Below are 11,691 nucleotides of genomic sequence, written 5' to 3' on the forward strand. Positions count from 1 at the left end.
TAATATTATTATCAATTCTCTTCCTACACCATTTCACTTGTCACTAGGTTTCGTTCTAACAAAACGCGTGTGTTCAATAGCACGATCAAGAACGCAACTTTACCTTTGTTTGATATTTTTTGCACACGGACGCTTTTTCGGAGGAATACAGAAGACGAAATAAATCCAGCAGCAAAAGAAGCATTTAATCCTCCAATCTGCTACTTGTGTTGAATTGTTGCAAGCATTTTGGCACTGGAAGCACTAAAAACTGTTTGCGCAAGTTGTTCTCTCTTCCTGATTCTTTTATCAGCACACGCTGCCCTCAAACTACTATTCCATATTATTCTCTTTTATAATAATTCGAAACCAAATCAACAAGAGTCCTTCGCACACACGCGCACTGTGTTCTACTGCTAGTTGCAGAATGTTTTTACTTGTATTCTAGTGATCCGTACACTTAAATTTCCTACATAACGCGCTGCGGAGACGAGACACACACCCGACGTCGTTGAAAGTCAATTTTTTTCTAACCAACCTTTTCAAACCAACGGCTGTGGAACCCCCGGTGCAACGAGCACACGAGAGCATAAAGAAAGAGATATCAAACGATCGCATCACTCCTGCACTCCGCGGCACAATGCCAAGCGAGAGAAAGAGCCAACACATTTAGCTCTGCTTATGCTGACGCTCTCTTTTGCGTTCGGTTAAAATACCCGAAGCAGAGCTGCTGGAAAGCGCCACCGTGGACAGTAGCGCAACTACGATGACAGTTCGACAGTATGTAAACAACAACAAACTGATTCATATTCGCTTTCTTTTGCATTATCATCATTTTGTGTGCGGTGGCATTTTAGCTGCAATCGTTTTGCACTTTACTCGTTTTGTGTATTATTTTGTGTTTGTTCAGTTAATTTAGTGGGAATAATACATGTAAGCGTAACTTAAACGAAGTGCACTGAAACCATCCAACCCCCGACAGTGTTGTGTGAATGGTTCGCAAAGTCATCAGCAGCCGTACAGTTTGGCGTTCCAATTTTACGCCCAATTTGGTACGTAAACGCAACCGACCCAGATGGCTTCTGTTACCGGAGACAGTCCAAGCATACCGCCAGAGAAAAGCATTGTACTGAAGGGCTGGGAGAAGCTGGACGATGATGTCATCATTAAGGAGGTGTCTACCAAGGGCAAACACGTCAACCTTTGCATCCAATATCTTGCCGAACGGAACGAGCTCTCCATGAAGGAGGCCAAAAACTACTTTCTCCAGAAGGTACCGTATCCCGCAGATGGCTTTCTTTTATCTTCTATGTTAGTGGAACAATACCTCGACGAGGAGAGGACACGGGTTCTATTGAAAAGGGCACTTATCGATTTGTTCAACTCAGCAAAAGGCTTTGGAACCGGGCTACTTATCACTGTGTACTCTGCAAACAGACGGGCCATGTAGGAAGCGGGTGGATCAGATCCAATCCCCCGTCGAGCGTTGGCCATTCGTTTCTATTTCGTCCACTGGTAAGAACAGAGCACCGTAACACAATCTCTGCCGAGTGACGAAGTAACTTGAGTCCGCATCCTTATCGCGTTATGAAGCCACACGCAGATCGACGAACGTTCTATGTCTAGCTGTACTCGCCACTGCACACGCTTGACAGTAGCGATCGGATCGTTTGATCGGACACACACGGGTTTAAACTATTCCTTCCTGCTGTATCTGTGTCATTGTAGGTAAATGCGTACGTCTATCGGTTACTGTCGAACCGGCAGCTGTACAAGGCGCACCACATCTTGACGAATATCGATCGTGTCCCGCGGTACGTGTTTTACCAGATCGCAGCCGAAACGACCGATCACGGATTGCGGGACTACATACGGGAGCATCTGGCCCGGACGGTCGAAAACTACAGCAACGGTGAAGAGGAACGGATCGCGGCCAGCTGGCGTGTTTATACACAGCTAAAGGCAAACGTACGACAGATGGCTGAGGTGCTGAATGAGGTGACGACCGGGTACACGGTGCTCGAGATCGAAACGATGTCGTTTAACACGTTCTGCATGAAGGAGGACGTCTACCGAAACTCGGTCGCTGTGGATTTATTCTTTAAAAACCAAGGTATTAAAACCAGTGATCAGTGACCAGTAAGATTATTGGCAAGGTCTTGGACTTTGGCTGATTGCTCGGAGGGTGTATGCTTAATCAAAATCTCCTGCATGTGTATGTGCTACGCTTGTTAAAGATGTGACGCAGGATTGATTTCGTAAAAACCGATCGTGCTTAGCAAAAGTAAAATGAATCATCAGTTTGAAGCTTACGATTACCGAGCGGCATCTTGTTTAATCTTGCATCTGTACAATACATTCTTTCGAGTGTGATCTGGTGTTTGAGAATAGCCTTGCAAAAATAATACTTCGACATTTGATAAGGCCAAAACCGCTTGCTAGTGAATGCAACGATGCATCGATTTGCCCTTCACAGTGAAATTGTACCTTGGGTTAGAGCGAGTTGTAGGGAAGATTTCCTGATAGACCGTACAGATGCGTTCCAGCTGATCGATCTTTCCTTATAACACCAATCACGAATAGGGCACAGTTTGTCCCACGTGATGTGGGACAAGAGTGTAATAATATTGACATAAGATTAGATGGTGTAATTTTGTCTGTTGACTCCAGCTATCTTCTAAGGTTGGAGGAGTGACGGTTTCCTCCGTTATGACATATTTATGTAAATTTGAATTCGCATTTTTTTCGTCAAATATTGTTTCAATCCACGATTGATCCAAGGCCGCCAGTAGTACTATTTCCAGGCAGTTGAGCGACAGTTTTTATAAACACAAGCAAACATACACAAAGGCCTCGATTGCTATGCTGACAATCAGTTCGATTTCGATTGCACGAAACGCTTGCTCAAAATAGAGTAAAGTGATTTGTGAATGAGGATTGATAAGCATGCACGCTTTAAGCTTCGGGCACAGCGTTTGTTGTCTGTGTTTTTACTGTGACCTACCCAAACTGACGCATTAATCTTTTTTCAATTTCTTTACGTTCCGTTTTTGCCAGAAACTGAAATCTCGCCCATCCTCGACCGGTACACTGTATGGAGCTATCTGCTGAAAAACAACATTGCCAATTTGGTAAAGATATGGATTCAGCTCAACAGTTGCCTGCGACGCTGCTTCCACGAGGGCACCGATCCAACGCCGCATTTGTTGCGCATCAAAATAGACATCTACGATGATCCGCGCTTTAACGAGCGTCTGCGCCAGCTTTTTCAGCGATGGGAAATCGATGATTTTATGCTGTCACAGCTATCCCACCACCGTACGCTATCACGCAACGATATCCTGCTGAACGAATTGGCCCGTCTTGGGAAGTTTCTCGACCACGAACGAAACGATGCAGTTGCCATTCTTCGCCGACTGTTCACCACCGAATCTGTCAAACAGCACCGCGAATGGACGGAAGCGAAATGGTTCCGTGTACAGCTAACGCGCCAGATGGTGGATAATCGATTCTTTACCATGCTTGGATTGCCGATCGTGTGCAAGGAGTTGCTCGATCAGATAGCATCGGATCCGGGAGCACAGCATCAGGAAGAGGTGAAACTATTTTTGCAACTCCAAAAGTTGAAAGACAGCGCGATCACCGGCAAGGAGCTGCTACACGTATCGCGCACCACCTCCGCTTACATACTGCAGCACAATCGTGCCTTTTACGAGGAAAATCCCATTGTGTATATGTTTGAGTACGGGTTGGATAAGACTAATACACAGTTTGATGAGGACAATTCTTGTCTCGCTAAGTTGCCGCATCTTCAACACTTCATTACTCGATGCAAGGCTGGCTGTGGTGTAAGTGAATCAAATGGTCTCATTATGAGCAAACTGCTTGCGATCGCCGGCGTCCCGCATTCGTCTAAAGTGAAACAGTTTCTCTTCCACGGTACGCGTACCGATGCAAACGGTGCAGTTGAAGAAGAGGATGAACGTGCGTCTCAGCTGGAACTGCTCGAACAGTATGGTACCATTCCACACTTCAACCATCCGCTTCTGGTGAGCAAGTACGGGCAACCGGTCACACTGCGGTACATGCACTTCATCCGACTGCATCGCGCCTGCCACGCTGTTTACGAGTTCTATCGTGAGCAGCTGCAAAACTATTCGCAGATATCCGCACGCCAATTGAACAGTGCGGCCCAGACTGTGGCCCAGATGGCAATCGAAACCTACTGGGATAGGGCACTCGCCACACATGCTGTCGCTTTCATTGAAATGATCGGTGTGAGTAGTGTGCCGACACGGGCCTATCTCCGCTGCTTGTCCCTCGTCGGTGGCGAATCGCCACAGGACGTGCAACAGCAAGACAACGATGCCACACCGATCAGGCTTACTGTGGCCAATCTGTTGCGGCGCTGTGAGGAAGCAATCAGTGACAAATCACTCGAAGATCCCGAGCTGCTAATCGATCTCGAAGCGATGACGATCGTTGCAAAATCCAACGGACTGCCCTATCCGGAAGCGTATCTGCGGGATTGTTTGCTGGCTAGAAACGATTGGTATCGTTTTTTGCTGTTGGTTGATTATCTTAGCTACCCGCAGGAGCAAATAGTTGAGCTGTGTCGGACGGGTTTCGGGGAATCACGCATCGGTAGAAATCTTATGACGGCGCTGCTGCACCAACCAAGACCGATCGAGGGTGGCCGGGATGGACAGACCAGCTCAAGCTCTTTCACGTCCATCAAGAGACGCTCGAGTTTAACACCTCGCCGTAGAAGAAGGGTAAGTGAACCGTATTGTAATGCGATGCCCTTTAAATCCATCTTTCTTGGTTCTTCTTAAGATTTCGCGTAATTGTGTTAAGCAACGCAGTAAAGCAAACGTGGCATAATCTCGTTACTCGCGTCGGTTTTATGACGATAGTAAATAATTGCACTGGTTGCGTTTTTCTTGCGTCTAGCTGGAGATAATTCATCCACACACTCTTATTTGTTTTGCTATTTCATTTCCATCCATTCCATTTCCCCGCAATTGTATTGCGCAATATAACGGTGCGAAGGAAAGTGGTGGACGGCTGAGAGGGGAGTTTTAAGATGAACTCAATTTTCCGTCCGGCTTATCAAATGTGTCCCATATCAAACAAACGCCAGGCTAACCTTTGACTGCAGTACCGTGGGTTCCGTGCGGTTTTGTGATTGTATTGCGCGAAAGTATACAGACAAGCTTGCAAGAAAGTTGGGAACCGGTTTCGGGCCGACCTGTCACCGTTCTGGAATCGGATCGGGTCGGCGACCCAGCGTTACATACGCGGATTACGGCGCTTCATGTTCTAGTTCTTTGCATAGGTTAAAACGTTATCTGCATTAAAGTAGCGCTGGCATATAAAAATAGAATAAGACTTCCAAACAACACACTAGCTATGTTGCTTCTGGGAATTTTTGTATCACCAATGCGTGCAAGCTGCCATATTTACTAGATCAACTTATCTGGCGATAAAGTCGCTTAGTGGCCTTGAGTGGCTACAGCAGTTCTTAAAACCGCTCATGGCCAAGTGCCCTCGTTATTATTTCAAGTTCAAGTTTACAACTGCACCTCTTCTGTTCATATGGACAACCTAAAAAGACTTTACAGGCAATCCAATTTCATTCAAGATGTCTAAAGCATAGACTTTTGAGGCCTGGTGAGTTTAATTCGTTGAGCGGTAGGGAGTTCTTCAAACAATTCGTTAAGTTCATCGGGTTTAGCCGATTTTTAGATTGTCCTTCTAAACGTACCCGACCACAAATGGCTAGAAGAGTTTCCTTTGGATAAGGTTATGTATCAGAAGTCTCCAGGAAGTAATGGAATCGAAACAATAGGTATTATGAGTGGAGAAGCATCATCACACTCTAGAATAAATAGTTGACAGCCGGCACCCTAGGACATCTAATAATCAGGCTGCTGCCACTAAAACCCATCACCAGCCACATGTCATTAAATTATAATTAATTCCTTCTTATTCTTCAATTTCACAGGCAAGCAGTACAGCTGCCGATTCTAGCGGTCATTCCAGTATATCCAGCGAAACTGATGCTACTTCCATCGGACGCAGCACGTCCGGTATCGGTGGTCAAACCAGTACTTCATCGCCACCTCTGCAGCTACCAGCCACGGACATCTCCACCAGCTCTTCTTGCTCTCTTTACGATGGTGCCGGATTCCTTTCCGAACGGTACGACTCAGATCTCGTCTCCATGGTGTTACTGTGCTCGAATGAATCCAACCCCTACACAGCAACCACAGTTCAGCTACCGTTCGATTTCGATGCCTTCAAGCGCCTCACCATACAGGCCACCACCAATCGGCAACCATCTCAACGCTACCCATACACGTACCAAAATTTGCTCGATCGTGCAATCCGCTACCAGTGGCCTCTGTTAGCTCTGCTTGCCGGTGACGTGTGTCCGGAAGACAGCGAAAGCCGTCGGTACTGTTGGATAGTGTGGGCAATGTTAGCCGGCGAGTTTCCGTTCCGGGACAAACTGTCACACGAGCAAAGGGAACGGGAACTTGATCCCGAACGGACATTTGTGTGCGGGTTGATAGAGCACCTGGTACGAACGGGTCGACTCTGCACGCTCGCTAGCTCACTGGCGGTTTTTTATCCCGAATCCGGTTGGTACCAACTAGCAGCGTACCTCAGCCTTACCGAAGACGTGCTGTTCGACGGGAATCAGGCGGCCGACTTGCTAACTAGCTTTCTCGCACGTTCTGCCAGTGCCGGGGTTGAATGTTTCCTGCTGCACATGCCGAAGTACGAAATGTTTAACTTTTGCGCCCGTCTGCTCATGATACATCTCGATCGTCGGTCCTCGATGCACCATCAGTTTTTACTGCTGCAGTCGTACGTGCGTTGTGATTTTCAGTGCTTTCTCGTTCCTGGGACGGATTTCGAGCGGATGTTGCGCATATGCGAGATCGTCCGTCACTGCGATGTAACGATCGAGTTTCTGGCGCTGCACGAATGTTCTAGCGGCGGTAAAGATCAACAGCTAGGTGTGTATGAGTCGTTGTGTGAGCAGCTCGTCACTAAGAAGCACCACGAGGCAGCTATTGCCGTGGCTGAAGAGGCGGGCCTTCCACGCGAAAGTATTATCTTCGAGCACTGGGTGAGTGGATTTGAATCGAGCGGGTCGGTTGGGTCGTTTGAACGTTACCGGGTAGAGAGCGAGCGTTATGGACTGGGCCCGGTGCTACGTATCAGCTTCTTTACGCACATTGCTAATCGACTTGAGTACGGCGATCGACAGCGATACGATTTGCTGCGATGTGCACTAGAGCTGATCCGTGAGCATGGGCTCTATCCGAGTGAAACATTCGATCGTGATCGATTGGAGTACGAGCTGGCGCTGAGCTACATCAGGTGCACGGATGAACGTCCGGAAGGGCTCGAACTTTACTGCTCCCAGTACTGGTGCAACACACAGCAGCTGCAGCATTCTTCACCATCGACAGCAGCCGTCCTGTATCATACGTTTCTCGAGCTAAAAGAGGTCGCAGGTATTGATGATCTCACACTCTCCAATGTTCCGCTAACACAACCTGAAGAGCGGCTGCGACTTGACGCGCTCATCAACCGACTGCTCGACTGTGGCGACATCGTACAAGCGTTGCGTTATCAAGCGATTTTCGAACAGCGCCCACTGGATCTACATTTTATCGTGTTCTGTATGGCGCTGGCGGAAGGGCTTGTCAGCTTGTACAACCTTTCGAAGGAGGAACGAATGTTGCTGAATGAGGATAGTGCTCGTTCGTCGGGACGATTCCAGCGTCGTACCCTACGGTTCAGTCGCGTTAGCCAAAGTAGCCAGATTGGAGGCTCACCGATGAAGAGTGGCCCGGCGCAGTTAGATTCATCCGACACGAGCACTACGGCAATGTCCGATTTCGAGGAAGTACCATCCCGTGAGCGTCAAGATATTTTCGAAGCTATTAGTGTAAGTATGCTCGTACTAATGTGAGGAATTAACCGCATCTTATAAATACCACTCTTTTGCTTGCAGGCCCTTGGTAATCGCATCACACACGGACAGGAGCTTGCTCAGCGTGTTGTCCTCACGTACCGTGTTGCCATGTATCTTGACCGAGAGTACAATGAGCTGCTCAAGTTACGCGATCCACTCGCCTTCCTGCCGGAGGTAGTGCGGGAAGATTGTGTCCACAAGCTGGAAGTGATCAGCGACATCGTTACCGCGACACGCATGAGCATTGAAAGCTTTACCGATTTTCTTGCATCGGAAATCGTGTCGGCGGTGGTGCGATCGAAATTTTATCTGTTTCAACGGCAACAGTCCCAGTCGAACCATGTGTCCGATGAGCTGCTGTGGGGTTACAACATTGATCGCGAGTTTCATCTGTTTCTCGAGCTCGCACCAAGCACCACGGCGTTGGGCAATGTGCTGTTGCGTTACTGCAATGCATTTCGACTGTATCGCAAGCGTCGGGATACTGCAGGAGACGGTGCGGGTGTGCAAGATGCATTGGAATCGTTCGCTTCCCTTCCCGCCTTAAGGTTGAACGTGTCCGGTACGGATCTTGTGGATCGTTTGGATCAAATCCTGGAAGGTCAAGTGCTGTCGCTGAAGAAGCAAAACACGATCATTGTAGCGTTGCTGGTGAAAGCGCACGATTGTTTCGTGCACGAATGTTCGATGGAAGGTATTATGGAGGTGTTAACATGCTGCAAGGCTCTCACCGTTATCCTGACTGCGGCCAAATCTTGGAACTTGATCGTCAAACTGCTCGTTGGAATAGGACGCTATCGTGATATGCACTACTGCTTCGAGACACTGATCGGACACGAACAGTTTGAATCACTGCTAGGCCAGTTTGATGATCGTGCCACTAATGGACGTCGGCTGCAGTCCGCCATCATTACCTACCTGAACGAACACTGTCCGGAACGGCGTGACTACTTCCGCCTTGCAGCACTCCATTTCCGCATGTACAGAGAAATCGCTGAATTGTGGGAAACGGAAGCGCACAGTACGATCGACGCGATTGTCAAAACATACGAGATTAAGCAGGCAGTTCCCACGAAAGCGCAATCCACCGCTACTGCAGCGTACAGTCATCGTCTGCAGGTGACAACGCTCGTCCAGACGGAACTAACAAGCGCTATGGACGCCTTTACACACGCGACCGAAAACTATCTGCTAGACAACAATCTCACACTCGCACAACGTGCCGCTGCCAACGCCGAGTTGATAGCGTTGCAAATCTGTTACGTACGTCAAGCACTGGCCGCGTCGGAAAAGGGACAGAGTGAGTCTAGTTCTTCGAGCAGCGGCACAGCAAGCAAACAAGCGACATCGACCTGTCTTTCCGTGTTGAACATTCGTCCACCGAGCGACGATACTCGCCGGGGAGGAACTATGCAGGAAATCACAGGCACCAACACTGCCACCGGCACGTTGCTCTACTACATCAACTTTTTACTCAGCGTCCCACAGGCTCTCATCGTGGGTCGATCCTACGGTATCGAAATCAACTGGCCCGGTGCTATCTATCAGCATTACATCATCCAGGGTGAGACGACCTACCTGGAGGACTATCTCGATCGTCTCCCGCTAACAGATGGCATGATTGAAACGTTGGTGAAACTGTTCCAACTGGAGCCATCGCTTACACCGCGCATGGAACAAGCGATTGGTACGTTTATCGATCGTATCCAATCGGTGACGCTCAAATATCGCTTATCGTCGCTGCTCGGGTTAAAGAAAACTATACACGGATTAATAAACGGTGGCGCTGTCTACTATCTGAAGGACACAAACTATGGCAAGAACGATGTGGAGGCAAGCAGTGGTGGTAGCGGCGGTAGCAGTGCTGGTGGAAACAGTGCAGCATCAAGCATCATGGGTGGAAGCAATGCTGCTGGGGCTGCTATGGGTGTGAGCATGACGAACAGCTTGGTAGGAAGTGCCAGCATCACAAGCAATACCGTATCTCTGCACACCATGTCCAGTTCGTGAAAATGACGGCGCAAACACTGGGTGTCACGGCGAATTTGTGATAGGTCTAGGGCTTTTACGGAAACGATTTAAGATAGCTAGCGGGTTAAGAAGAAATGTATTTATTTTGCTTCCATGGCATTATGGCAATAAACATGTTTTTCTCTCTTGAGGATTGTTACTAATGGTTGTTGTAAAGGTTATCAAGGTAGCGACATGTACAGGGTGTTTTGAGATGAAGTGGACATACGATGACAATCACAAGATATAAAAATAAAAAGGAAATAATAAAGACTTTTGAAACACTTACATGCTTATCTACTTACCTGACTTAACAGTCGCTACAATTTCTGACCATATGCATATTATTGCATATTACTGATGATCCTGGTTAGTCGCCGAACTCACAATCTCCATGCAACGTCCCCATTTCGGAATCTCGGTCACACACTATCTTTTCACAATCGTTTGTTTATATGTTTTTTTTTTTTGTATTTCATTTTCACTATACATACTGTACTTTACTTTTCTCGGTTTTTGTTCTCTTTCGCCATGCCTCCTCATGCCTATGACTATGATTTTTTCATGCTTATAGATTATATTTACTGTTTTTTGTTGTTATTATTATTAATTTTGTTGCATTAACGCATCTCGTCTTGGTTTTTTTTCTACTCCAGCACACATGAGACGCTGCTTGCATCAAATTGCTGATGTCGTTTGTGTTTTTATTCGATCCCTTCAAGGATTCTCCTATCTTCGCTACATTAAATAGCCTTTCCCCTTTCTTTTTGTTTTCTTCTCCATATCGTTAGGATTATATTCCAAATCACGTTAATGCTCTTGTATTAGCTAGCACAAAACACGTTGCCATTTCGCGGTTCAAGCTGATTGCTGGTTGCATTTTGGTCTTTTCATTCTATTATCGCGCTGGTGCATTTTAGTCCACTCTTCGTCCGGTTTTTAAACCCATTTATCATTATTGCGTGATTAGTTGGGATTGTTTATTAGTTGTTGCCTGTTCTTGTAACATTATCAAATTGCGTTTTCTTGTGTAGTTTTGCATGTGCTTATGGTTTTCTGTAGCATTCTTCTATCCATCTCTTGTCGCTTTACAAACAATGTATTTTACTTGTAACTTTGTTTTCGCTAACATAGTTTGATTGGTTGGTATTGCTATCTGTGCGCTTATTGGTTTTGTTTTTGCTAACTTTTAACGCTTGATAAAAATGTTCTTGTTGTGTGTGTGTGTGTATGTGTGTAATCCAGGTGTAAGATTAAACTAATGATTTTCTGCCCACAAGCGATGCAAATTCAGTTTGTAATGGCGGCCGTCGCTCGCATCAATGATACTTGGTGCACTTCAGAATTACAATTTTGATACTTTTCTACGTTTTTTCTTGCAAAACACGTCCTTCCTCTTTGGTGTTGGGAAGGGGTTTTTGGGGTAGATTAATTTAGATATTATTCGTCGTTTCTAAATGGTTTCCGTCGCTTTCACATTCCATACCTCCATAGTCAAGCCATTTGGTGCTCTTTTTGCGTACACATGTATGCCAAACAGTAATATAGTAGTTGTTCTAGTGTAGTATTAGAAGTAGATATCAGCCAAACAGTAGTGCATTCAACAACATTAACAAAGCATTTAAGCAACAGGTTTTTGCACCCACCTCCTGCACAACCCCATCTTTTTTTTTTTTTGTTGTTCACTTTAACACAACAAGACGTCG

At 46.7% G+C, this 11,691-nt stretch overlaps 1 protein-coding gene across 1 annotated transcript; it reads left to right on the top strand.

The window, feature by feature from the left end:
- Positions 1–905: 905 nt before the first annotated feature.
- LOC128301052 (uncharacterized) lies at positions 906–10,240 on the top strand. The gene is made up of 5 exons (XM_053037355.1): positions 906–1,252; positions 1,708–2,092; positions 3,037–4,754; positions 5,987–7,948; positions 8,015–10,240. Exons 1-5 carry the CDS (start codon positions 1,055–1,057, stop codon positions 9,983–9,985), a joined length of 6,234 nt encoding a protein of 2,077 aa, XP_052893315.1. The 5' UTR covers positions 906–1,054; the 3' UTR covers positions 9,986–10,240.
- Positions 10,241–11,691: the final 1,451 nt, after the last annotated feature.

This window comes from Anopheles moucheti, chromosome 3 (assembly GCF_943734755.1).
Source record: "Anopheles moucheti chromosome 3, idAnoMoucSN_F20_07, whole genome shotgun sequence".
NCBI lineage: Eukaryota > Metazoa > Arthropoda > Insecta > Diptera > Culicidae > Anopheles > Anopheles moucheti.